Source organism: Sapajus apella, unplaced genomic scaffold, assembly GCF_009761245.1.
Source record: "Sapajus apella isolate SASKATOON/1434 unplaced genomic scaffold, GSC_monkey_1.0 scaffold2, whole genome shotgun sequence".
In the NCBI taxonomy this organism is placed as follows: Eukaryota; Metazoa; Chordata; class Mammalia; order Primates; family Cebidae; genus Sapajus; species Sapajus apella.
Genome location: NW_022436942.1, coordinates 27,260,175 through 27,286,771, shown reverse-complemented (window position 1 = coordinate 27,286,771; position 26,597 = coordinate 27,260,175). Strand labels below are relative to the sequence as shown.

The window sequence follows — 26,597 nt, the reverse complement described above, 5'->3', positions numbered from 1 at the left end:
TGGATAAAGGGAAGCTTAGATTTATTGAGCGCCTACTGTGTGCCAGGCGATGTGCAAGGCGCTTTACATACATTATCGCATTAAATCCTCACAACAACCCTGCGAGGTAGGTGTTTATAAACCCCCATTTGACAGATGAGGAAACTGAGGCTCAGGGAGGTGAAGTGATGCTGCCAAGTTCACATGGCTAATAAATGGCAGACAGAGGAGGTGTCCGGGATCGGAGAGAAAAAAAAAAAAAAAAAAAAGACTTCGGTGTCTGAATCCCAAGCCGGCTGGGGTGGATGAATACAAAGAGGGGCCCGGCGGGCTCCAGAGGTCTGGGAGCCCGGAGGCCTGCTCCCGGCCCCGCGCGGCGGAAGGCTGCAAGGCTGGGGACCCGCGCTGGGGAACTGGGGATCGGATTGAGTGGCAGAGCCGGAATAAGCAACTGGAGAGATCCGCGACCTGCGCGCGCCCTGTAGTGGCTGTAGAGAGTATCACATCGCACGCCTACGGGCTTCTGGGGACCAGCCTCTTTCCTTGCGTGGCCGGTTGCCAGAAGAGGCTGAGATGGGAGAAATTCTCAGGATTCTTTCAGGTGGGCGAAACCACCTGGGAGGGAAATCGTGGCCACGCCTCAGAGCATCACTAAGGAGCATTGGGGTGGAGGAAAAGGGGAAGGCCTAAAGAGGTCCCAAGCTGATTCATTGGCTTCCTTCCTCCCCAGCTCAGACCACCACAGGCCAGGGTCAGTGACAGGGCCACTATCTTGCTCTGCCTTGGGGAGCCCTCACCTAAACCTGGAAGACTAGAATAGGAGTGCCTGGCTCCCTTAGGCTCTTCTGCAAGCCCTGGGCAGTCTCCTGAATTGATCATGACTTCTGGTGACAAGGAGGCCACCAGGAAACTTTGGACTCTGTTCACTTATTCCCAACTCTCATTCTTGGCTTGTCAAGGGGGAAGATGAGATAGAGTGTTTCCCAAAGATCTCAAAATGTCAGAGATGGAAGGATGGACCTTTGAATGCCACCATTTTACATACCAGGAGGCCAGGAGGCCTGGAGAGGGAAAGTGGCCGCCTCAGTCAACCAAGTCAGTGGCAGAGGTGGGATTGAAATCCAAGGCTTGTGAGACCAAGGTGAGCCCTCCTTCTGCTTTGCTGGTTTTACTGGACCTATTTCTCTTCTGCCAAGAACCCCTTTGTCATCTGATCACTCTGTCACTGAGTCCAAAGCCTCTCCTTCACTTTTTCCCTCCTGCACAGAGGCCCTGCCCTACACTGCCTTCCTATGGCTGCCACCATCCCTGCCCTCCTGCCTGATCCTAGTTAGGCCTCTCTGCTCAGCTCCACATCCAGTGCATCAGGCCCTGCGAAGAGCTCACCCTAGTGCCTTGAACATGGCAGGCAGGCATTAATTAAATCTACTGCTCACTCTCACCTCTCCTGAAACAAAATCATGAATGGGCATATGCTTCCCTTCCTTTCATTTTTATGTCAAGGATGGGACCAGGTATGGGTAAAGATACAAGGAAAAAAGAAGCAAAGGAAGTCTATGGGGAAGACTGGGGACCAGTGGACCCAAGGATGGATGTATTGGGGTCACGAATACAAGAAGGGGCCCCTCACTGCCTCTTTCTATTTCCCTGTTGGGTCCCTTTGATGTCCCTCACTCCAAAGAGGACCTCCTCGGTTTCGCTGACGACATCTACAATCTCCCCGACCCTGCCGCTCAGTTCCGCTGTCTTCCCACCTTCCTCTGGCGGACTGTTTCCAGCCCCGGGCAGGGTCCTCTCGTTCCGCAAGGAGGCGCCCAGGGTTTCTGTGTCGCTTCCATCAGAGGAGCCGCTATGGACGCTCAGTTCCTCAGCTTCGTCAGTGTCCGAGTCAGGGGCGGTGTGGCGGCGGATACGGGACACGGCTTCTCGCAAGGCCCCGGCGTAGGGCCCTGGGGTCCGCGCCCAGCCCCGGCCTGCGTGCCGCTGAACTACCGCCACTTCTGAGCCCTCGGCTCTGCTCCGGGATCCCGAAGCTCCTGGGCCTAAGGCTTGGTGCTCTGGGCTACCTGGCTGCGTGGGGGCGTCCCGCAGGTTTACTTCGGGGGCCGGGAGCCCCAAGATGCTGAAGGTGCCCTCCTCCAGTGAGGAGTCCCCTGGCCTCCCGCCCTCAGCTTCGCCCCCGCGGCCCTCGCTAGGCTGGTGTAAAAGGTGACTGCTTGACGGCAGCTTTTGGCAAGGGGAAGGAAAGACTGTGGCCCGTTCACCGTCCTCCTTGCCGGGCTTCGATTGGCTGGGGGCATCCCCCACCACGCTTGGCACCCCAGAGGGCAAAAGCTGCACCTGCTGGGTTCGGGGGGTTGGAACATATTGGGATCGTATCACTACGCACGTGGCGTCAATGACAAAGACGCCTTCCCCACGGGATGGGCCCTGGGAACTGCGGGGCAAGGTGTGGGCACGGCGGGTCGCCTTCCAACACTCCAGGGTCTCCGGTCCTGCCCCCACTCCAAGACCGAGGGATTCTCTCCATCCCGTGCCTCCAGGAGCCCAGGGTCTGGGGAGTGTCTGGCTATGGCGGGGCGGCTGCTTTTTAGGGGAGGGAATCCAGTATTTGGGGAACCAGATCTGTTCTCTTTCTTTTTTCCCTTCCCTCGAGCCCTTGATGTGGTGCCTGGACCTAGGAGCGGGACGCGGGGCACTGGGAGCCGCAGTTGCAGACCCCGCAGGAGCGGTCTCGGTGCCTGGGCTCCCTGCAGCTTTGACTTGGGGATGGCTGTCTCTACCACTGTTCAAGTCAGCAGCAGCCAGCCCCAGGCTTCTCTCCACGACCCCCTTGCCGGACTCTGGCCTTGCTCTGGCCGCTCCACAGCCTGGGGATCCCCCCAAGAGACCCTGCCCGTGTCGGAGACCCCAAGCCCCGAGGACGTCCCGGTAGATCCGAGGATCCAGCCTCTTCTTTATGCGCCCTCCCTCTGTCCTGGAGGGATTCGGAGCTGGGGCTGATGAAGCGGGCGCTTGGGAGTGCCCGGGTCCTCGCTTAGTCCCCAAGGTCCTATGGGGGCCTTCGTAGGAAGGTGGAGCCACGTAGGGTGGCGGCCGGTCCCAGCGGCGTCGCGGGGCCGTACTAACAGAGCCTCTCAGCAGCAGATGAGCCTCGTAGCTTGGGGGCCCCGGCCGCCGACCTCCCCAGGGCCCCGCCCACGCCGACCCTGGGTCGCTCTGCGGCTGCGCGGATGGACGGGGCGCTCGCCCCACCTGTGCCAGGAGCTCCGGCCGCGAGGGTGCAGGGAGCCCCGCCGGCTGGGTCGCCCGAAGGGCGTTGCGGGGCTCCGGGCGGGGCCGACCCGGGGGGCTCCGTCTGGCCCCACCAGCCTTGCGCCTTTTTCGCTCGGTCTCCTTGGCCTCCCGCTCCTGCGACGCCGCTTTCCTTTTCTCTTGCTCCCGAGCTCGGACCTCGGCCAGGGGCCCCGCCCGCCAGTTGGTCGCCTCCTGCAGCACCCTGGAGGCCCAGGGCCGGCGGGGCGGCGGCTGTGGGGATCCCGGGCGCGGCCCACACCTGGGACAATGAGCAGGAACCCAGGTGAGCAGTTTGTGGGGGAAGGGAGCCGAGGTCCGGGGAGCTGGGAGCACTGCAGACCACTTGGGACAGCCATATGAAGGGGTGTGTGTGAGTGTGTGCGCGTGTGCACGTGCGTATATGTTAGGACTGAAGTCGAAGCGGGACTCCTCGCCATCTCTCCATGCACACTTTAACAGCGTCTGCCCCATCTCACCTCCTGCCCTTTCTCACGCCCACTCCTATTCCCCCAAACAACCGGATGAGTCAGGCCCCAGCCCTCGGGAGGGGGCAGGGGAGGGAAGAGTGGGAAAGAGAAGGGGGACCAGCAATGCTCGCTAGTGCCTTCGGGGAGGTCCAGACCCCACTCCCCGCCCCACCACTCTCTTCCCCTCACCCCTGCTTCACTCACGTGCGGTTCTGGAACCCGCGAGCCCAGTGGCTGGCCTGGAAGTCCATGGGCTGTCGAGAAGGGGCGCGGCGACTATAATGACAGGAAATGGTCTTCACTTCGATCACCAACAGCTTGGACTTCTGCACCCAGAGGCAGCTGCCAGACTCCTCATCCTGGAGCTCCCGGGGGCTGTCAGGCCCCTCGGAGAACAGTGGGCCATCCAGCATCCTGCCCCACCCCACCCCGGCCCCCCACCCTCCCACCCGCCCCAGGAGCCCCCTCCCAGCCCAGGGAGCCGGCGCCCACTGCAGAGCCGCGGGCCCGGGGACTGGGAACTATATATACCCGGGCACACGTGTGTGTGCCTGTCTCTGTGTGTGCGCGCGCATGTGACACCGCGCGGGCTGCTCCGCGCTGCTACCTCCCCCATGTGCACGGCCGCCCCCTGGGGCCCGGGATTGGACGCCCCTTCCCACTGCTGTTGTCCCCCAAGCCTGATGGGATCGCACGAGTGGGCGGGGGAGGGACTTATGATTCTTGCCAAGCTGACAGTGCCCCCTCCCCCGCCCCTACTTCTTCAACCTTCCTGCCGTTTTAACCCTTTACTCCCCTGCCTGTCAGGTTGCCTGACCACCAGGGTTCTGCCCCTGGCTTCCTGCCTCAGATTTCAGTTTCCCCAACACGGAGCGGTGAGAATGGAACTCAAGGTCTCTGCCTGCCACTCTGCTGGTTTCCATGGGGTTGGGGTGCAGGAGGGGCTGGCCCACGGCTGGGGGGCTATTTTTAGCGGCAGTGGCTGTTCGGGTGCAGAGATGAGATGAGTAACCAGCTCCCATGCGGTGGAGAGAGGAGGCGGTGGCTTTCACCAGGCTTTTGTGCGACTCTGGGGGAGAGCTGCCTTCCCTAAGCTCAAAAAGGGTGACCCCTATACCCTTATCTCCTCACCAGCTCAGTGCTGCCCCTAGAACTGCTGGTACAGCAGGACACAGGCGCCTGCCTTGGCCACCCAAGCCGCCCTCCCAGTCCCATTCTACATGTTTGTCCTTGGGCAGCCAGGGAGCCGTCCCGCAGCAGCAGGCTTTCACCCTGAGTCCAGACGCCAGGATGTGGGGGTTATAGTGTTCTGTGCCCACACAGCTCTGCTCAGCTTTATGGCAGACAGAGTAAACGAGTATGCACTCTCACCCTTCCAGCAGGGGATGGAGGAGGAATGGTGTGTTTGCTTGGCAAAACTAATCCCCTAGCAACTGAAATGATAAAAGTGGCCCTTATTTTTCCAATGTAGAGCTCCCCCTTACCACCACGATGCCTAGTTCACTCAGCCCCGCCTGAAGTGGTCTCCAGATGCTCACCTTTTGAGTTGCCTCTATCCTGGGGGTCTGTTGCTTACATCCACATGATCCCTCCCGCTAAGCTTATACCAGGTGTCCCCTGATTCACCATGGTAATGTTAGTGGCAGCACAGCCCACGCCAACCCTTCCATGCAGAGACTTAGCAACCATGCCTGACAACCATGGCAGCAGATTCAGTGGAGGGGAGGGGTGCAGAGAGAGGGGAAAGAGAGTGTGTGTGGCAATGGTTCCTCAGGAAGGAGGGATAATTTGCCTCTCTGGAGAAGCATAGGTAAGAATAGAAGCCTGTGAGTCCCAAATGTTATCTCTTGTCTTTCCCTCAGCTTCATCCTCACGCTGAGACTGATTGGTTGGGTTTTAGGGGGAAATGGGAGAAGCAAGAGTTCCCAATTAGTTTTCCACTAATGTACGTGGAGCCCTTTGGGTCCAGACCCTTCCTTTTAAGGGGATGGTGACGAAAAAGGTTATTGTGGGGCAGAGACTGACTGAGAAACAGCTCAACAAAACCAGGCTTCTGCTCCCTCACACAGACCTTTAGAGAGAACGCAAACATCCCGTCCCATCCACCCTATCCCCCTTGATTTCACACACCTGCCAGCTGCACTGATGACTTGACTCGAAGGTGCTTCCTTCCACCCTAGGTCCCACTAGAGTCCTGAGGCTTTTAAAGCCCTTGCCTCCTCCCTAGGCAAATCTTCCTTAATGAGGGAATGTGACATAAGGGGCCATCTGTCCTTTCCACCATGTACTTACCACCCCCCTCCACCACATAAACATACTCTAATTCTAATACTTGGAAGCCTTCCTCCCCCAAGTTTGAGAATGTGCTGTGCGAGCTGTGAAGAAGTGAAGGCAGAAGCAGGGGCTCCTCCACAGCCATGCTGCAGCACTGAAAGCTGAGCTCTGACGAGGGCCACCTTCTTTTTTTAAAAAAATCAGCTTCCTCATGTTGGATCTCATGAGGCCCTTGATGCTTTTCCCTGTGTTCCCTCAGGAAACCTAGTTTGGAGAACCCAGTATGCTCTGGCTGGTGGGTCATCAGAGGGGTTAGGCACCGTGGGGGTAGGGACAAGGAATGACTCTGAAATTGTTCCTAGCATGGATGGGAAACTGTTTCATACCTGCAAGGCAGGAGTGAGCTGGCACACAAATTTACCTCATACTCCACAGTCTAGCAGTTCTTCTGGTGTTGGGTGCTGTTTGGGTCTACATGGTTTCAGTACAGGGAATGGATCTGATGGAGTGACCACTGTCCTGCTGTTCTCTCATCTCCTACTCTCCAGCTCATTCAAGAAATGCAAGAAAGGCAAGAGATTTGTAGGTTTAAAGATAGTGCTGGCTGGGTGCAGTGGCTCATGTCTGTAATCCCAGCACTTTGAGAGGCCGAGGTGGGAGAATCACAAGGTCAGGAGTTCGAGACCAGCCTGGCCAATATGGTGAAACCCCGTCTGTACAAAAAAATTCAGAAATTAGCTGGGCGTGGTAGCGCATGCCTGTAGTCCCAGCTACTCAGGAGGCTAAGGCAGGACAATTGCTTGAACCTAGGAGGTGGAGGTTGCAGTGAGCCGAGATCGTGCCACTGCACTCCATCCTGGGCAACAGAATGAGACTCCGTCTCAAAAAACAGTGCCAACTCAGAAAGCCAAACAATCAAACCTTCCCTAAGAAAAGCTGATAATGGTGGCACGATTCTCTGCCCAAAGGAGACCCTCAAGTTTGTCTACTGTTGGGAGTAGACACTAACATTTTTATGAGATTTCCCTTGGGTACGGGCCATAATTCAGGCAGAGGGGAAAGTGAGATAATGAGGAACCACAGGGACTAGGGTAAGGAGCAGTTGTGAAAGGAGAATTAGAGGTAGTAAGTCTACTGTAGCAGTGAAGAGCATGACCCCTAGGGCCAGACTGTTTGGGTTCAAATCCTAGCTCCACTTTTTACTAGCTGTGTGGTCTTGGGTTAGTTACCTAGCCTCTCTGTGCCTCCATTTTTAAAAATCTGTAAAACTGGAATAGTGTCTATTATTATTCTGAGGATTAAATTAGTTAATATAAAAGCACTGAGAATGATGTCTGGCACACAGCTGTGTGTGTATGTGCACGTGTGTGTGTGCACATACACTATTGTTATTAATGACCAGTTGAAGATGCCATATAAAGTAGGAAGTTTGGAACAGTGGTGTCTGTCAACTGCAAAAATGAAACACTGTAATACCATGAAGAGATTGCTGTCATTTAATTAGACTTGCCATAAAAAGCAATAACCTTAGCTAACCACACTGCCCTCCTCCTCCACCCAACCCCATCTCCCTTCATATGCACACAGCACAGGAACCCAAAGGCCCTCCTCCCCACAGTCCTCCCCACTGACATTATGGGAAGAAATGTCACTAAATGGACTTGGCCTCCTCCATATAGCATGGAACAGGTAAATAAAAATATCTTTATGAAGAATTTTGTTGTGCTATTATCTTAGGGTTGAAACAGGGCCGAGATAGAGGCAGAGGCAAGTGAGGTCTGGGGATCTCTTAGAGATCAGAATTTGTCTGAGAGACACAGAGCCTACAGTTCACCCAGAAAGGGGGCTACATCTAAGAGGACAGGGGCTAGAATTGGCGAGTCTGAAAGTTTTTTCAAGTGTATGTGTGAGGGTAAGGGTAGCTATAAAACCATTCTCCTTCCTCCCCCTATACCTTCTCTAGCTCCCAAATAGAAGGGCAGGGGGCCCTGAGCAGGGAACAGAGTCACAATTCCCCCAAGTTTCATCTGATCCCCACAGAGCTTCCAGCAGACAATGAGTTGGGCGTATGCCTTGGTGCTGCCTGACCCCTTCCCGAGCTCAGAGCTTCTTCTCTCCACCTGTGAGCACCAGGGCCTGCAGGATGTCAGACAGTGAAACAATTCCCTTGACCACATCATTTTCATCCACCACTACAAGTCGGTGAACCTGGCACAGGGCAACAAGGGAGAAAGGGAATGTTTAGTGCTGGCCTCAAGGGAAGCCCCTCTGTCCCTACCCACCTTGCCAAACCCCACTCTCAAGGCTGCTCCCCACAGCTTCTTTAGGGTTGCTGGCCTCCCTACCTCTGCTTCCACTAGCCTGTTGATGATAGTCTCCAGAGTCTCATGCAGGTAGCACTTGAGAACACCCTCAAAGTAATGTGATCGATGTTGCAGGGCTTTAGTCACAGACACATCTAGGTTGTTGTAGGTCTTTTCTGCTGCCAGATTCTGGGAAGACAGAGGAAGGAGCTTGCAGGGAAGCAAGGGAGCCAGCCTCCAAACCCTGAACCCATCCAACCTCACCAGAGGGATTCAGGGAACTGCCAGCCACAAGCCACACCCAACTCATTCAATTTCTTTTCTAATAGGATTTGAAAGCCTGGAAGCTTCTTTTTTTTTTTTTAAAATGGGGTTTCACCATGATGGCCAGGCTGGTCTTGAACTCCTGACCTCAAGTGATCCACCCACCTCGGCCTCCCAAAGTGCTAGGATTAGAGGCGTGAGCCACCACGCCCAGACTTTTTTTTTTTTTTTTTTTTGAAAGCCTGGAAGCTTCTAAGACCCTTAGATCACAGAAGAGACTCCCTTCTCCCCCACCATATTTAACAGCCCCACCCCTTCCCTACCTCCCAGACCCTCCACAATCACTCACGATCACATCAAACTTGGAGTAGATGTCCACCACACGCCCTAGGGGGACAGAGGCAGCTCAGTAAGGAGGATCTGGCATCTAAGACTCCCCCTACTCACAGAATCACCCTCCTGGCTGAGCTGAGGGGAAAGCAGATTTTCCCAGAGCCACCCTAACTTCCCTGGATCTTCCCTCCCTCTCCTTCTGCCCAATCTCTTACCCTTCTCATCCACCACTGGCAGGGCTGAGACTCGATGCTGTACAAAGATGCCCAGAGCCACATAGACAGGGGTGGTAGTGCGAACCATAGCAATATTGGCATAGGTGCCAATCTGTAGCTCTTCCAGAGACTTGGACATGAACTCTGGCTTGGGAAATTCAGTGATCTGAGGAAAGAGCCATCAGCTTAACTTTCAAGGCACGCAAAACCACCCTTGGATACCCCTCCAAGCCAGTACGTAGAAATAAGGGCTGGTTACGCCAGCTTACTCCTGTAATTCCAGCACTGTCAAAGTCTGAGGCGGCATATTGCTTGAGCCCAGGAGTTTCAGACCAGCCTGGGCCATATGGCAAAACCCCATCTCTATAAAAAATACCAAAAAATCAGCCAGGTGTGGTGGTACACACCTGTAGTCCCAGCTCCTCTGGGGGTTGAGGTGGGGGGAATCATCTGAGCCCAAGAGGTGGAAGCTGAAGTGGGCCATGATAGCGCCTCTCCACTCCAGCCTGGGCAACAAAGTCAGACCTTGTCTCAAAATAAATTAATTAATAAATAAGAACTGGGGCTGGATGCAGTGGCTCACACTTGTAATCCTCATCTCTTTTTCAACAAATAAATAAATAAATGAAAAAAGAAAAAAGAACTGGGCTGAGGAGTACTTACGAATAATTTGAGAAACTTCAGAATGCGTTTGTGGGTGAGGATATACAAAGTATTGCCCGATTCTGGGTCAATAACTGGCAGCCTGTGGATCTTGTTCCGAATTAATGAAGAGACAGCATCAAACAAGCTGTGGGAAGGTGGGAGACAATAAGTTCCACAGTACTGGGGCTAAGGGTGGTTAAACTGCTCCATACAGTGTATAGGTAAACAGGGAAAACTGAGGGTTAGGGAAGTGGGGCAGTGTACATGCCAGACGAGAGAGAGAGAGAGAGAGAGAGAGTGAGTGTGTGTGTGTGTTTTCTCTCTTCTTTCCCTTTCCCCGGGTGTCTAGAGCATTAGCTATGCTGATGGCAAATCTCTTCCCACTTTGGACAGATGAATAGACAGCTGGAACTCACCTGGCATTAGGAGAAATGCAGACAAGCGGTTTAAAGGAGTCCTGGAGGTACACCTCTGAAGGGAAAAGGGATGGGTCATAAAATACCATCATGGAAAAGTGTTTCCCAGAAACCTTCCATCCCTTTATCCTTTTACAACCCCAATTCTCTGCATACCTCTCCAAGTTTCTATCTTGTGTTCTTCTAGCTCATAGATCTGTACCTGAAAGCAGAAGCAACAGAATTTGAGACCTGATCTCTCTACTTCCTTAAGCCCTTGTGGCTTGCTTGGAGGAAAAGAAATGAGAATGAGGGACTTAGGGTAGAGAAAGTGATTTTGATCATTAGGCTAAAGTTCCTTACCAAGGCTGATTTATAGTAGCGGTGCAGAATATTGATGAAATCAGTGATGGTCAGCATACCTAGAGGACAAGACAGAGCCCTCAGCACTGCCCGAAGCTTCTATCCCTGCCCAGCACAAGATGCTAATAATACTGTGTTGCTGAAACTTTTGCTTACCCACAAAACTTTGCTTCTTACTATCCCATAAAGGGGCAGCCCGTACACCGTTAGTCACCAAAGCAAAGAAAGCTTTCTTCACCTGTAGCCAAGACAGGAATAATCATAAAGGCAAATCCATAGGGGCAAGACTGTAAAAAAGAACACTGTTTGAGCATGTTGGATAAAACATGAGACTAAGTTCACAGAAGGATAAGGATGCTACCCTTAGGATGAGATAGGATGAGAGGTATTAAACCAAAGGCTCCAAAAGGGGAAGGGAAAAGAGGATTTCACCCACCTGCAGGGATGTATCAAATACAACCAATTTGGAGCTTGTGGGAATCAGGTCATAGCAGCGATGAGACTTCATGAAGGAAGTATACACGCTATTGTCGGATTCTGGGGTCTCTGCATAGGGTGGAATAGTTAGTAGCTTCCTTGCACATAAAAACTCCCAATCAAAAGAGACAGAAAACAAAATAGTGTCCTAGTATCTCAAATATTTAGAGCATGATTTTTTATAAGGTCCCTTATTTTATCTTTTGTTCTATTGTTTCCACAAAGCCTGGATAAACCTCTTAGAAACCATTTCATCCAACCCCTATCTCCAGATTAAGACTTTATCTATTGGTCCCTATAGGTAAAAGAAAGTTGACTAAAACCTAAAGTCTATAGTATCTCTTTAACATGTTATATATAGTCTAAATTTTTTTCTCATCTTTAATCCAAGCCTTCCCTTTCATATATTTAGCACATTTTTCACTTGTTCTCTTTTTTCAATGAAGTAAGCTTCTTAAAATTCTTTCAAGACTGTGCTGGGCATGGTGGCATGCACCTGTAATCCCAGCTATTTAGGAAGTTGAGAGAGAGGATCATTTGAACTCAGGAGTTTGAGGCCAGCCTGGGCAACATAGCAAGCCCCTGTCTCAATTAAAAAAAAAATATCCTAAGACCTGCAAATGGGAAAGTCATGGTCCAAGTTGGGCCAGTTCTCATCAACAGTCAGTTAGATCCCAGTGCTCAATCAACCTGGCTCAAAACACCTTGAGAGTCCACTTTGGGATCACCCTGTAAATCAGAAATCATCCCACCTACTTGAGACAAATAGAAGATCCTGGCTAGGATTACCTTTTTCTATTCCTGTGATTTTAATTGCTTGCTCTAAACTAGGGAAGCAATCTCCCAAAATAATAGTTTGAATGTGCTACATACTATACTACACGTACTTAAAAATATTACATTGGCTTGGCGAGGTGGTTCACGCCTGTAATCCTAGCACTTTGGGAGGCCAAGGTGGGTGTATTACCTGAGATCAGGAGTTTCAGACCAGCCTGGGCAATATAGCAAGCCCCTGGCAAACATGGCAAAACCACATCTCTACTAAAAAAAAAAAAAATACAAAAATTAGCCAGGCGTGGTGGCACGCGCCTGTAGTCCCAACTACTTGGGAGGCTGAGGCAAGAGAATCTGAGGCTTGAACCCGGTAGGCAGAGGTTGCAGTGAGCCAAGATCCTGCCACTGCACTCCAGCCTCGGCAAGAGAGTAAGACTCTGTCTCAAAAGAAAAAGAAAAAATTTACATCATTTAATGCTTACAACAAATCTGTAAGTACTGTCCTGTTTCAGATGAGAAAATAGGTGTAGTTAAATAAACTGCTCAAAGTCACACCAATAATAAGTGGCAAGAAAGACTCAAACTCAGATCTGATTCCAAACTTCATGCTCTTAAGTCTTTAGCCAATTTATTTAAATTTTTTTTAACCAAAGTTATACAGGCATACAGTTTAAAGAGTCAAACACATTTACAAATTTTGTTAAGAAAAAAATGCAGTCCTTGCAACCTACCTCCCTGTACTACCCTTCCCCAGAGATGTGAACATCTACCTCTTTTAGTTGATTATTTTGGTACTTAATTCTATATCCTTAAATAACATGCTTGTATTGCCAGTTTCAGATTTTTTTTTTTTTTTCATTTTGGGGCATTATTTATCATCTACCTACCAAGGAAGATGAGAATCTCTATTTCTCTTTCCTACTAGGGCTTCATCACAAACATGTACTTCCCATCCTCCCCCTACTTCCCATCCTCCCCATTCCTCCAGGAGCTAAAACATGTTGGTTATATCTGTATTTAAATCCTTTTTTTTTTTTTTTTCCTGAGAGGGAGTCTCACTTTGTCACCCAGGCTGGAGTGCAGTGGCAAAATCTCGGCTTACTGCAACCTTGGCCTCCCAGGTTAAAGCGATTCTCCTGCCTCAGCCTCCCAAGTAGCTGGGATTATGGATGCCTGCCACCATGCCCGGCTAATTTTTGTATTTTAGTAGAGATGGAGTTTCACCATGTTGTCCAGGCTGGTCTCAAACTCCTGACCTCAAGTGATCTCTCCGCTTCAGCCTCCCAAAGTGCTGGGATTACAGGCATGAGCCACTGCCACCAGCCAATATTTAAATCATTTTGACTGAATGTTTATTATTCAGAGATAAGCCAAATAGTAAACTCTGATTTTTTTTCTTCCTTTCACAACTTTGTTTTCCCTGGAGTTAATGGTCTTGTCCTTCTGTTTAACTTTCATTTTTTTTGAGACAGTCTTGCTCTGTAGCCCAGGCTGGAGTGCAGTGGTGCGACCTCTGCAACCTCTGCCTCCCAGGTTCAAGTGATTCTCCTGTCTCAGCCTCCTGAGTAGCTGGGATTACATGTGCTATCATGCCCGGTTAATTTTTGTATTTTTTAAAGTAGAGACAAGGTTTCACCATGTTGGCCAGGCTGGTCTAGAACTCCTGACCTCAGGCGATCCACCCGCCTGGGCCTCCCAAAGGGCTGGGATTACAGGCATGAGCCACCACGCCCAGCCTGTTTGTTTAATTTTTTCTGTATAATTCCCATAACTAATCCAATCCCCAAATGCTTCAAGAGGTTCAGAAGCATTAAATAGTCTATCAATTTAAACTACCCAAAGAAGTCTCGCTGGAGCCTTCTGACCTGCTCAAATCTGGGCTGGTTTGTCTGGTGTGCACTGCTGTCATCCTGGGATCTACATCACCATCCTGGGTACCCCTTTCAAGTCTTTCCTCTACTGGTGCTCCTGTTTCCTATATCACGTTTTCATCTTTTTTGATTACTCCCTTGTTTTAGTAGAACACATCTTCCAGTAGCTTCCTGAGAAAGGGTGCATGGGAGGTACATTTTTTGAGAACTTTCAGCCTGTAGATATCTTTATTCTACCCTCATCCTTGATTTATAATTTGGCTGAGAATTTGCAGGAAAGCTTGGAATTTATTTTCCTGCAGAATGTTGAAGGCATTGCTCCACTGCCTGCTAGTTGCTAGAGTTGAGAGTCCAAGGCAATTCCGACTCTTTTTATGTGACTTTTTTTTTTCTCTCTGAAAACTCAATACGATCTTCTCTTTGTTTTCAGTGTTCTGAAATCTCACGATGACTGTGCTTTGGGTGGGTCACTTTCATCCACTGTGCTGAATATTTGATAGGTCCTTTCAATATGAGAACTAACGTCCTTTTTTTTTTTTTAAAGACGACCGTGGTCTATGGCATAGACAAGGCTCAGGAAACAAAGGTCACTGACAGTAGGGAAAAAAAAGGCACAGCTAAGGGTGGATAATTCCTATTCTCTTGGTGCTCCCTGCTTCACTGTTGTAGGTCGCAATAGCACCCATGGGAGAACTAATGTCCTTAAATTCCAATAAATGTTCTTGAATTATTTCATCAATTATTTCCTTCCCTCTGGGTTCCTATTTTTATTTCTGTGACTCCTATTTAGATATTGGACTTCCTAGACTGATCCTTTAATGTTTGTTTGGGGATTTTGTTTTGTGGGTTGTTGAAATCTTTTGTCTCTCTCTCTCTCTCTCTCTCTCTCTTTTTTTAGAGGCAGGCTCTCATTCTGTCACCCAGGCTGGAGTGCAATGGTGAGTGAGATCATGGCTCACTGCAGCCTTGACCTTCTGGGCTCAAGCAATTTTTCTGTCTCAGCCTCCCGAGTAACTGGGACTATAAGTGTATGCCACCATGCCTGGCTAATTTTATTTTTTATAGAGACAGGGTCTTGCTGTGAGCTGGTCTCGAACTCCTGTGCTCCTGCCTCGGTCTCCAGAAGTGTTAGGATTACAGGTATAAGCCACTACGCCTTCTCTCCTATTTTCTACTTTGTTGATTTTTAACCCTGCTTTCTAGGAAATTTCCTCATGTTGATTTTTGAAACCTACAACTGGATTTAAATTTTTGCTCTTATATTTTTAATTTCCAAGAGTTCCTTTTTGTTTTATGAAAATTCCTTCTTTAAAAATTGAATCCTAAGGCCGGGCGCGATGGCTCAAGCCTGTAATCCCAGCACTTTGGGAGGCCGAGGCGGGTGGATCACGAGGTCAAGAGATCGAGACCATCCTGGTCAAAATGGTGAAACCCCGTCTCTACTAAAAATACAAAAAATTAGCTGGGCATGGTGGCGCCTGCCTGTAATCCCAGCGACTCAGGAGGCTGGGGCAGGAGAATTGCCTGAACCCGGGAGGCGGAGGTTGCGGTGAGCCGAGATCGCGCCATTGCACTCTAGCCTGGGTAACAAGAGCGAAACTCCATCCCCCAAAAAAAAAAAAAAAAAAAAAAAAATTGAATCCTATACTTGTTTCATGGTGGAAATAAGTTTTTTTGATTTTTTTTCAGACAGTTTCGTTTTTATCTCCCAGGCTGGAGTGCAATGGTGTAATCTCGGCTCACTGCAACTTCTGCCTCCTGGGTTCAAGCAATTCTCCTGTCTCAGCCTCCCAAGTAGCTGGGATTATAGGCCTATGCCACCACGCTAGGTTAATTTTTGTATTTTTAGTAGAGACAGGGTTTCATCATATTGGTCAGGCTGGTCTCGAACTCCTCACCTCAGGTGATGCACCTGCCTCAGCCTCCCAAAGTGCTGCCACCGAGTCTAGCTGTTGTTGTTTTCTTTAAAGATACACTACTTTCACAGGTATTGAGAAATGTGTTCTTTTACCTGAGATTATATTAATGTTATCAAAGTTTTCTTCTCACCTTTTCCTTTCAGTTGCTTTTTTCCTGTTTGTTTCTTCTGGGTGTACGTGAGGTTGGGAGGGGCAGTTTGCTTTTTCATTTTCATTTACTTTTTTACCAGGGAGATAGAGCCTTCAAAGTAAAACAATGGTACCTTCCAGGGTGGGGTGGGGGGCAGGTGGATCACTTTTTTTCACAGATGCTTTCTTTAGATGTTTGGTAATCTTTGGTTTAAAGAATTTAAACCGTATCTTTAGAGTGGAGGCTTTAAGGCTGAGTGGAAGCTCTGTGTGTAAGTGAGACTTGTTGACTGTGAGTCATTGGATAGGGAACATTCAATACCTTATATATTTTAGGACTTTCAGGAGGATTCTGGAGAGAAGAATTATTTAATTTTGTGCTTGGAGGGTGAAGTCTTTTCTACTAGCACTCTGGAAACTGAATAGGGAAGAGGACTGGAGGCTCAGCATCGAGTCTAGTTCACTACATGCTCCTGTTTTCAGTGCAGTACTTCAGCCCTAAGCTGTGCCCAAGTCCCTTGCCAGACTTCCACTCTTTGCCACAGGTGGGAGAGGGAGGTGCCCATGGTGTCTTGGGATCTGACTGTTTCTTAGACCTTCAGTGCTTCTTGGCTTTTCTTACTGCTAGTTATAACTCAGTCTTCTCAGGTCTGCTAAGTCGTTCATCACTCTTTTGTTTGCTTTTCGCTTCCAAAAATTCATTGCTATCATCTCCTCTCCTGTTTTCCCTATGGTGTGTGTCTTTTTCTTTAAAAAATTCCTTTATGGTGGTTTCAGGGAATTTTTGTGAATATATATTCTCTACCATCTTTTTTTTTTTTTTTTTTTTTTTGAGACAGTCTTGCTGTCACCCAAGCTGGAATACAGTGGTGTGATCTCCACTCACTGCAACCTCCGCCTCCTGAGTTCAAGAGATTCTCATGCCTCAGCCTCCCAAGTAGCTGGGATTACAGACATGAGCCACTATGTGCAGCCCAATCTACCAATCTGCCATCTTCAACAGGAAGCCTACCACTGTTATTCAAACTTGGGAATTCAGACTCCCAAGAACACGACTTTGGACATCAGTTGAAGATATACTACATTGACAGTTAAATATTATCATTCAGGCCACAGGCCCACAAACATATTGGAGTTGGTTTTCTCAGAGTTTCTTTGTTTGTTTATAATTGAGACAGGGACTTACTCTCCACGCAGGTTGGAGTGCAGTGGCACAATCACGGCTCACTGCAGCCTCAACCTCCTGGGCTCAAGTGATCCTCCCACCTCAGCTTCCCTGGTAGCTGGAACCAGAGGTGCACACCACCATGCCTGGCTAATTTTTAAATTTTTTATAGAGACAGGGTCTCACTAAGTTATCCAGGCTGGTTTCCAACTCCTGGGCTCAAGTGATCCGCCTGCCTTGGCCTCTCAAAGTGCTGGTATTACATTGTGCCCAGCCTTAAAATAATTTAAATCAGAATTTTAAAATCTAGAAATGTACATAAAAATCTAAATTTCTAGTATCTTTTTTCTTTCTTTTTTTTTTAATTTCTAGTATCTTTTCAAAACCAGAAGATCTGGCAAAAATAGGTCTTAAGTGACCAGACCTGGAGAATTATTCCTTTTTTTTTGTTTGAGACAGAGTTTCACTCTTGTTGCCTAGGCTGGAGTTTCACCATGTTGGTCAGGCTAGTCTCAACTCCTGACCTCAAGTGATCCCCCATCTCAGCCTCCCAAAGTGCTGGGATTACAGGTGTAAGCCACTGTGCCCGGCCCTTTTCATAATTTTTTGTTCACACCCAGTGGCTTTAATGAGTTTGCTGGGTGATGAAATCCTGGTGGCACTGTTTCTGGACTATGCAAAAAACACCCAGGATTTCTAAAACATAGTTAGCCAGCCCAGAGTTGCCTATGGAAGTTTTCCCTGTACCTCAGACGTTTCTCTCAAGTGGTCCGATAATTGAAGACACTAATTATCTCCACTCTGCCCAAGATTTATTCCTAGGTGATCTTGTCAAACTACTGTCACTGATTTTTGTGGTTTGGCACATTATCTGGCCCTGCTTTGACTTTCCCAGGGGAGAGATTCAAAAGCACTGCTGGCTGAAGACATTGTTAGGGTCAGGCTATTGTTTTCATGTCCAGTTTCCTTTCTTCAGTAAACTTACCTTGAGGATGCTCATTTTCCACAGCTGGGGAGCTATCTGAAGAAATGACCTGGAGAGACAAGAAAACAGATTCAGTTTAACCTGGTTCTATAACAACATTAGGGGAAGGGCTGGTGAACAAATAATAAATGACTCCCTTTAAAGCACTATAAAGCCCCTGCTCCCCCCACCCATTTTTTGTTTTTGAGACAGGGTCGTGCTCTGTCACCCAATCTGAAGTGCAGTGGTGTGATGACAGTTCACTCCAGCCTTGGCCTCCTTAGGCTCAGGTGATCCTCTCACCTCAGCCTCCTGAGTAGCTGGGATTACAGGCACATGCCACTATGCCCAGCTAATTTTTGTATTTTTAGTAGAGATGGAGTTTCGCCATGTTGCCCAGGCTGGTCTTAAACTCCTGGGCTCAAGTGACTGCCCTCCTTGGCCTATCAAAGCACTACAATTATAGGCACGAGTTACTGCACCCAGCCTTGTAAGGGCCTTCAGACATATGAGCTCATTTAACCTTCAAAACAACCCTGAGGTAAAAACTGTTATTAGCCTTATTCTCACAATGTCTCTGAGGGTCAAGAGACATTAAGCAACCTTCCCAAGGTCACATGGCTGATGAGGGGTAGAGTAGGCATTCAAATACCTATCTTCTGGTTCCAAAGCTTGTGGTTTGCTTTTTTTAACATCAAAATTTTAATAAATAACAAATGTGAAAAAACACAGTATTTATTTATATTATTACTATTTTTTGGAGATGGAGTTTCACTCTTGTTGCCCAGGCTAGAGTGCAATGGCGCAATCTCAGCTCACTGCAACCTCTGCCTCCTGGGTTCAAGCGAATCTCCTGCCTCAGCCTTCCAAGTAGTTGGGATTACAGGCATGCACCATCACACCTGGCTAATTTTGTATTTTTAATAGAGATGGGGTTTCTGCACGTTGGTCAGGCTGGTCTCAAACTCCTGACCTCAGGTGATCCGCCTGCCTTGGCCTCCCAAAGTGCCGGGATTACAGGTGTGAGTCACTGTGCCTAGCCAAAAAAAAAAAAAAAAAAAAAATTTTAAACTACTTATACCTAACAAAATGATTTCTTATAACTGACAAAGAGTTTGGTTGGATTTATCCGACAGTGTTCATTTTTGTAATTTTTTTTTTTTTTTGGCAGATTCTTGCTCTGTTGCTCAGTCAGTCAGGCTGGTTTCAAACTCCTTGACCTCAGGTGATCCAGCTGCCTCAGCCTCCTGAAGTACTGGTATTACAGGCATGAGCCACCGTACCCAGCCATTTTAATAAAATTTTTGAATGCATTTACTCCATTCTGATAAAATTCCACCTCTCTGGAATCAAAAAAGAGAAGAAACCAATACTGCTACAATATTGTGCTTTCCAGAAATGCTTCTATCCACTTTTGAGCTGAATGAGCATCATCTGCAAAGCTCATGTTCTTATACACTATACTGCCTAATGAAACATTAGGTCCTAAAAGCTAAGGTGAAAAGATCTGGGCTTAGGGCTAACCCCTACAAGATTCTCACAGATCTATTTTATGAAAACTTGGAAGCCAGAAAGATAGCATTGTCTTCCCCAAACACTGACACTCACTCACTAGGCATAGTTGTAGGCACTGGAACCACAGAAATAATCTTTACCATTGAGAGAGGACCACAAGTAGATAGGATCCCCGTAGCTGACTGTCAGCCAGTCAAAGCCTGCATGACTGAGGGGTGGATAAGGAACATGAATGTTCTGAAACTGGGGACTCGAGTCCACTCAGCACCCTTGTGAGTCAAAGGCTGCTACAGCCAGGGGATGCTGGTTTTCCAAGTTTCCTTTCCCTAGATAGTCTGAGAGTAGACAGTGTTTCGACTAGATAAACCTTGGAACCATTTCTGTGCTCCCTCAAGTGGGAACATTTGGAAATGCCATTGTTATTTGGGAACCCAGGAGGTTTCACAATTTTCATCTGCTAGCATCAACAGTCTTGGCTCCATTTGCTCTGGGTGATACCTCCAAACTAACCTAAAACCATACTTCATCCCCATAGCTTCTGTAGTAACATGACATAAAAACTTCAACCTGGGAGGCTGGCTGACAAAATTCCTAAACCCGGGAAGTTTAATACAGCCCTACACTTTTCTCCCTTCATAGGCTAGCAAAGAGAGCAGGGAGTAAGGGGGATATTCTCCCTCTCTTCTTTCTGGACTACATAAGGCTATTAGCTTGGCCTGCCATTTTGGCAAGACTATCGGAACAACAGCCTCATCACTTATAAGCGGGAGAGAGGGTTGTTTAGTGGTGAAGATAGACACATGATATATCGGAGTCTCACAAAGATCTATACAAAGGCACAGCAACAGCTACTTCTGTAGAATTTACTGCACCCATCATACGATATATATTGTACTGTGCTACAGTTATTTTGTTCATTATCTATTCAAAAAGATTATAAATTCCTGGAAACTTAGAACTACCTTATATTTTGTATCCCCCATACTATTTGGCACAGGGTTTTGCATATAATTCACAGTTGTTTTTTTTTTTTTAATCCTCAAAGAATGATGCACACTGATATCAACAGATATACCCAAGACTAAGTTACAGAGAGAGGAAAGAAACATACAGCTAAATAGAGATACAGATACCAATATAAGAGACTCAAACAAACTGACTATGTGACTTTTAACTTTCTGCCTGTTTCACTATATCAGGGGGGGAATTATCTAATTATGTCCACTTTTTCTTTTTTTTTTTTCTTTTTGAGACAGGGAATCACTCTGTCACCCAGGCTGGAGTGCAGTGGCACAATCATAGATCACTGCAGCCTTAACTTCCCCAGCTCAGGCAATCCTCTGACTTCTGCCTCCCAGGCTGCCAGGACTATAGGCACACACCACCAAGCCAAGCTACTTTTTGTATTTTTTTGTAGAGATGGGGTCTCACTATGTTGACCAGGTTGGTCTTGAACTGCTCGGCTCAAGCAATCCGCCCACCTTGGCCTCCCAAAGTTCTGGGATTACAGGCATGAGCCACTGTGCCTGGTCTCCTTTCTACTTCTTCTTTTTTTTTTTTTTTTTTTTTCTTCTTCATTGACCATCCTTTCTACTTCGAATAACACAGGGGACCAGAGAAATTACCACTGTACCATGTAAGTACAAAATATTACAGAGACACAGTCTACATCTGACAAACAGACTCACAATTTCTTCCAAACCTCTGATCTACATTTGCAATTATTTGTTTGATAACCACAGATATCACAGAGACTACTCAAATGCTTCAATACGAAACATTTGTCCCTCTAATCCTATTATTCTATGTGGTTCCCATCTATGTTTTGCATAGCTGTCTTCTTAACATGTATCAACTAAGCTGGTATATTAGAAATGCCTCAGATCCATCTCTCTCATTGCCAATTTCACAGCCTTAATTTAGGCTTTTATCTCTCACTTCTGCAACACTGTTTAAACTGGCGTCCTTGCCCCAAAACTATCTGTTCTTCACTTTATCTTTCACGCTTTCACCAAGTTTGCTCACCAAAGCATCTCAGGTTTGGAAGGTTACTTTCATCTCCAGTAACAAGAAACTTTACTTTCTACTTTCTGAAGTAGCTCAGTCCATGTACAGAAAGCTGCTATGAACATTCCTAAAGGACATTCACTGACTTGCTCATAAATCTTCCATAGGTCCCCTATTATAAAACAAAGTTCAATTTTAGCATGGTATGTAATACTTTCAACCTGATCTTAGCCTTCTTTTCCAGTCTTTTCTCCCACTATGACCAAAATCCAAACCCAGCAACATCAAACCACTGGTTCACTCCCAATTCTCTACATACCCCAATTTCAGTGCCCTTGCTCATACTGTTCTCTCAATTTGCAGTGCCCTCTCCCAGGTCCAAAGTAATTTTTCTCTCAACTATGCTGTCACAGTCCTTTGTCTGCATATTGATGATAGCATTTATTATAGTCTATCTTTAAATAACAGCTATTGCTGGCTGCCCTCAGGCTGAGCATTTTCAAAAGTTGTTTTTTTTTTTTTTTTTTTTTTTTGGAGACAAGGTCTCACTGTGTCACTCAGGCTGGAAGGCTGGAGTGCAGTGGCATGATCTCAACTCACTGCAGCCTCCACCTCCCTGGATCAAGCGATCCTCCCACCTCAGCCTCCCAAATAGCTGGGGCTACAGGCACACACCACCACCACCACCATGCCTGGGTAATTTTTGCATTTTTGTTTTTTTTCCAGACAGAGTTTCATCACTGGTGTAGTACTCCTGAGCTCAAGCAATCCATTTGCCTTGGCATCCCAAAGTACTGGGATTACAGGCGTGAGCCACCACACCTGGCCAAGTTTTCTTTTTCTTCTTTTTAATTTCCATCCCAGAACCTAATCCACTACATAAAATGTGAAGGCTAAATTAGAAAATCTATATAAAAATGCTTTGTAAACCATAATACATTTATAAGTAGGTAGACTATGTTATTTTAAATTTAATGAAATTAGACTCCTTATTTTTGTTCAAGATTATCTTAATTAGTCAGAACTGGCTCCCTTGCCTGGGAGACCAACTACGAATCATTTTACTACTTTGGTCGGTTTTCTGTTTGAAAACCTGAAAGAAACAACCTCTCTGTAGGCAGGGAAAGGGTGTGGCAAAGAATTACTCTGGGCATGTCCCAGAATAACTCTTATGAATCACTTATGAATTAGTTACGAAAGTAAACCTGCAGTCCTTTCATAACTACAGTAGCTGATAATAAAAACCAACATGGAAACAGTTACTCTGTCTCAAAGAAGACACATGGTTAAAAACTGTGGAGAGGGAAGTGTATGGGAGGAATTACAGAGCGCTAGAAAAAGACTCCTGAGAGTGAGGGTGGGTGCAAACATGTAGCAGGCGACCCGCAGCATCTGTGGGAGGGTGACAGGGCCCTGCCACAATTGGTCAATGCCTGCTCGCCAAGAATAAGGTATGCCAAAATTCCCGCTTAGAGTCGCAGACCGGGTCATGACCTAAACTTGTCCAAGGGACACAGTGGCCTCTAACACTGCAAGATTTCCTCTTTCAAGCAAACCCCAATTCTCGGTCTTATTAAGGAAATGTGACTTCACTGGATGCATTACAAAGATCTTCAGATGTCCTCCTGCCAGGGATTACAGGGATCACAGTCAGACCACCGAGGTCCAGTAGCAACCTGCAAGCGGAGATCCCTCTGGACGTCCCCTGCCTCACCCAGCAAAGCTGGATCACAGCCCTGCCCTCTCAAGCAAACCTCTGAAAGGGCTTGAGGTGCTAAGAGGAAAGGAGGCCCGAGATTGCCATGGCATACGTGGGCTCGCTCCAAGGAGCGAGCCAGGAGTCACTGCCTGCTCGGGCTAAGGGTACCGCGTAAGGAAAGGCGGCGGGGGCGCGGCCCAGTCCTAGGATACGCGCCCAGCGAAGAAGTGGAGGGACAGGGTCACGGGATAGGGCAGACACCCGGCTGCTTCTTGTTTGCTAGACACCAGCGCCAGCCCCTGCCCGGCCCTCCCGGTCTCCTAACGGGGGTCTTAGGCTCCACAGCGCCCCCGACCGCCCTCCGGCACTCCTCACCGTCTCCATTGCAAGACGCGCCGGCTTGGTTCTCTCGCTTTAGGAAGCTCTCTTGGGGCAGGCCCCGCCCCACATCCGGTGCGGCAACGCCACATCCGCCCACGTCACGGCAGTCGCCAGACTAGGGCGGAAGACGGAGAACCCACCCTTCCGGCGGTGGCGGGCCTCGGTAACCGCCCTCCCCCGTTCCTCGCAGACCGCACGGATCCCGCTGATGGCAAGGGTCACGGGACGGAGTCGCTTGTATTTAAAATGTTCTTTTTTTATTTGTTGTTTAAAAACAAACTCGGAAGAAGCAAAATCCAAAACTTGCCCTTTGCCTCTCGCAACATAAATTATGTACAGTTCAGAATGATCGCTGATACAAAACATGCCAAGGACAGGGGCGCTGAGGGTGGAGGGAGAGAGGGCGCTTTAAAAAAGGGAACCATTTCATCCGTTGTTACGAAGGACCAACCTTGCTGTACAGGATACACACAACACAAAATAAAGTTTTCACGGGATTCACACTTGTCAGCGATTTATTTTTTAAAAAGGGGGGAGGGTCCTGGAGGTGAGGGGAGAAGACTGTAAAGGGGAAAACTGAAAATTGAGTATGTGCGAGTGTAAACCAACCCAAAATACAAACATGGGGGGTGGAGGATTTTGATGCAATTATACAGGCAGGGTACTTAAAAAAAACCGACAACCAAAATTCCAACCTTGTAGCTTGGGTCTGAGTTATAGTTTATATAAAAATTAAAAACTGTATAAGGTTTCTTCACTAAATTCTACAGGACTATCGGATACCTAGCATATGCTTACAAAGTCTGCCCCATCCCCTTTTCCCAATCCCAGGACCCAAGCCCCAAACAGAGCCTGACTCACAGGAGCCAATCTCCCCATCCCTGTAGCCTAGACCTTCTGCTCTCGGAAAAGGAACATCCAAGGGCTGTGGCTTTGAGGGGAGCAGCCCAGTCTCCCTACTGTCTGATTTAATTACAGCGGTTCCTGTGGGAGTGGGGGGTGTTATTCTCTTAAACATTTGCAGCTTGAAACAGTTGAGGAAGCAGCTTAAATAAAAAAATCTCCCTACCCCCAACAATCCACAACCCCCCAAATTCAAAACAAAACAAAAACAAACCTAAAATCACAACAGCGACCAAGCTCCCCCTCCAGCAGGCCCGCCCGTCCACCACCACCACCAAGCCCACCCCTACACTCCAGACATTTGATTCTTGAAAATAGTAATTACAAAATGCCCTTTGCCCACAGCCCCTAGAAGATAACTGCATATAAGCTTCATCTTCATCCCCATGGTTCCCTACCACAGAGGGGTTTGGGGCCTCACCCACCCCTTACCTACCCCCACCCGCAGGAAGAGGTTCAACTGCAGCACTAGCTTGGGCAGAAAGGGGAAGGAAAGGGAGGCAGGGAACCCATCACCCTCTGGCTCCCCCTGGGGTCAGCTCTCTTTTGTGCGTTATAACATAGTCCAACTATACAACAGGGGGTGGGAATCGCCCAGCCTCTATACCCCCATCTTACAGCAGTCACAGCCAGGGGGTGGGGAGTGGGGTGGGGGGGGTGAGGAAAAGGGCGGTAGGTTGGGTAATGGAGTGGGCCCCCCCACAAGGGGAGCTCCATGTGTCCGCCCCACGCCCCCCTACCATTTATAAACTGGTTTTGTAAAAAGAAAATAGATATATTTATATAGAATATATAAAGCACAAAAATTAGTAGTTTTACATTTGCTCTCCCCGGGGGTGGGGGGAGAGGGGAGGGTTCTCACCTCCAGCCGGCTCCCCCATGCCCCACAAGACTATGTACAATCCCATGTATAAATAGATAAATACCCCCCACCCTCCCCGTGCTGACACTAAGCTCCCCCACCCCCACATCACCACCCCTTCCCACCAGACCAGCAGCAGTTTGGTGACTAAGGGAAAGTGGGAGCTCCGGGCCACACCCTGCCTCACTAGGTATGGGCATGCCACTCAGGGATAGCCCTCACCCTACCCCCCACCCAACCCATCCAGGGGCTGGAGGGCAAACGGGCTCATGATGGGGTTGGGAAAACAGGAGGGAGATATCCTGGTCCTAGGTTTAGCCCCTCCTGCCCCCATGTCCATATGGAGAAGGAAGTCCTAGAGCAACTAGGGGCCAGTCATCCCCAATCTTCATCATCATTTGCCTCAACCACCATCCCATGCCCATAATTAAAAACAAAGATGGATTTTTTGTTGTTGTTTTTCTTCCTCCTCCTACCCCGCTTCCACCCACTCAGAAGAGGGCAGTGAGGTGGGGGAGAGGGCTGGGGCAGTAAGGGGCTTGGAGAGGGTCTCACATTTCAAAACAGCAAAAAATCCAACACTTAAATGAGGTAGGTGTGGGTGCGGGGTCTCCTTGCCCGGCTTGCCCAGCTTGCCCTCCTAGGCAGCTGCGCGCCTCTTTCCCGTTCATGTTGCATTTGTCAGAGTGGAAAACAAGGAAACACAACCCATAGAGAGACAGAAACACAGAGGAAAAGAGGGAAACAGAGACAGATCAAGAGGGAAGGGTCTGGGGGTGAGGGTGGGGGCAGGACCCGGCAGGCAGGGCCAGGTGTGGGACCCGGCCTTTGGGATTGTCAAGCTTAGTCAAGTCTCTTTGCAGCCTTGAGTTGGGCCAGAGAGGTCAGTGGGAGCAGCAGGGCTGTGAGGCCCGGCCACACATCCTCTTCCCCCACCCTGCTGCCTCCCAGATGCTTCTGGGTAGTTCCCGGCCCATATCCCCCTCAAACCTGAGATGCCCAATGGCTGCTTCTGTCTGGCCCCTCCTGGAGCTGGGGGCAGAGATGCCAGCCTGAGGGCCGGTGGTGGGGAAGAGGGTTGTCCCTGGTGCCCAGGGTGGGCTTGGCCTAGGGCCCTCTGCCCCAGCCTCCTGCTCCAGGGGCTCCGGTCAGCCGGCAGCCCCAGCCCTGGGTCCTGGCTCTGGCTGCTACCTCTCTTCCCCCTTATCCCTTTCAGGGAAGAGGTTGGGGGTAGGGGGACTCCCCTGCCTGGTAGCCTCAAAGCTTCTTAGTTCATCCATTTCCGACAATTCCAGGCTCCACAGTGGCAGGGGATCTTGTGCTGATCGTCCTCAAAATCAAACTGATAGTCATAGGTTAGCTGAAAAGAGAAGAGGGCAGAATCAATGCTAGTCCC

General features: G+C 48.7%; 3 protein-coding genes and 1 long non-coding RNA gene across 15 annotated transcripts in view; 1 reads left to right on the top strand and 3 right to left on the bottom strand.

Moving 5' to 3' along the window:
- DDN (dendrin) lies at positions 1 to 4,308 on the bottom strand. Its single transcript, XM_032294724.1, has 2 exons — positions 3,948 to 4,308; positions 1 to 3,535 (listed from the first exon to the last, which is right to left on the bottom strand). Exons 1-2 carry the CDS (start codon positions 4,154 to 4,156, stop codon positions 1,606 to 1,608), a joined length of 2,139 nt encoding a protein of 712 aa, XP_032150615.1. The 5' UTR covers positions 4,157 to 4,308; the 3' UTR covers positions 1 to 1,605.
- On the top strand, positions 3,216 to 24,098 carry LOC116562467. The gene is made up of 2 exons (XR_004273962.1): positions 3,216 to 3,559; positions 22,935 to 24,098. It is a non-coding gene; the product is annotated as an uncharacterized LOC116562467 (long non-coding RNA).
- On the bottom strand, positions 7,491 to 23,523 carry PRKAG1 (protein kinase AMP-activated non-catalytic subunit gamma 1). The gene is made up of 12 exons (XM_032294736.1): positions 23,431 to 23,523; positions 17,856 to 17,904; positions 10,972 to 11,081; positions 10,692 to 10,773; positions 10,536 to 10,594; positions 10,350 to 10,395; positions 10,194 to 10,248; positions 9,796 to 9,922; positions 9,133 to 9,298; positions 8,934 to 8,971; positions 8,363 to 8,509; positions 7,491 to 8,225 (listed from the first exon to the last, which is right to left on the bottom strand). Exons 1-12 carry the CDS (start codon positions 23,437 to 23,439, stop codon positions 8,118 to 8,120), a joined length of 996 nt encoding a protein of 331 aa, XP_032150627.1. The 5' UTR covers positions 23,440 to 23,523; the 3' UTR covers positions 7,491 to 8,117.
- KMT2D (lysine methyltransferase 2D) overlaps positions 23,672 to 26,597 on the bottom strand; it is a 42,989-nt gene continuing 40,063 nt past the window's right edge. For all 12 annotated transcript variants that reach the window (XM_032294718.1, XM_032294668.1, XM_032294674.1 and 9 more), the window contains one exon: positions 23,672 to 26,561. In XM_032294718.1, the coding sequence (XP_032150609.1) occupies positions 26,469 to 26,561 (93 nt within the window). In that variant the 3' untranslated portion in view covers positions 23,672 to 26,468. The remainder of the gene's footprint in view (positions 26,562 to 26,597) is intronic.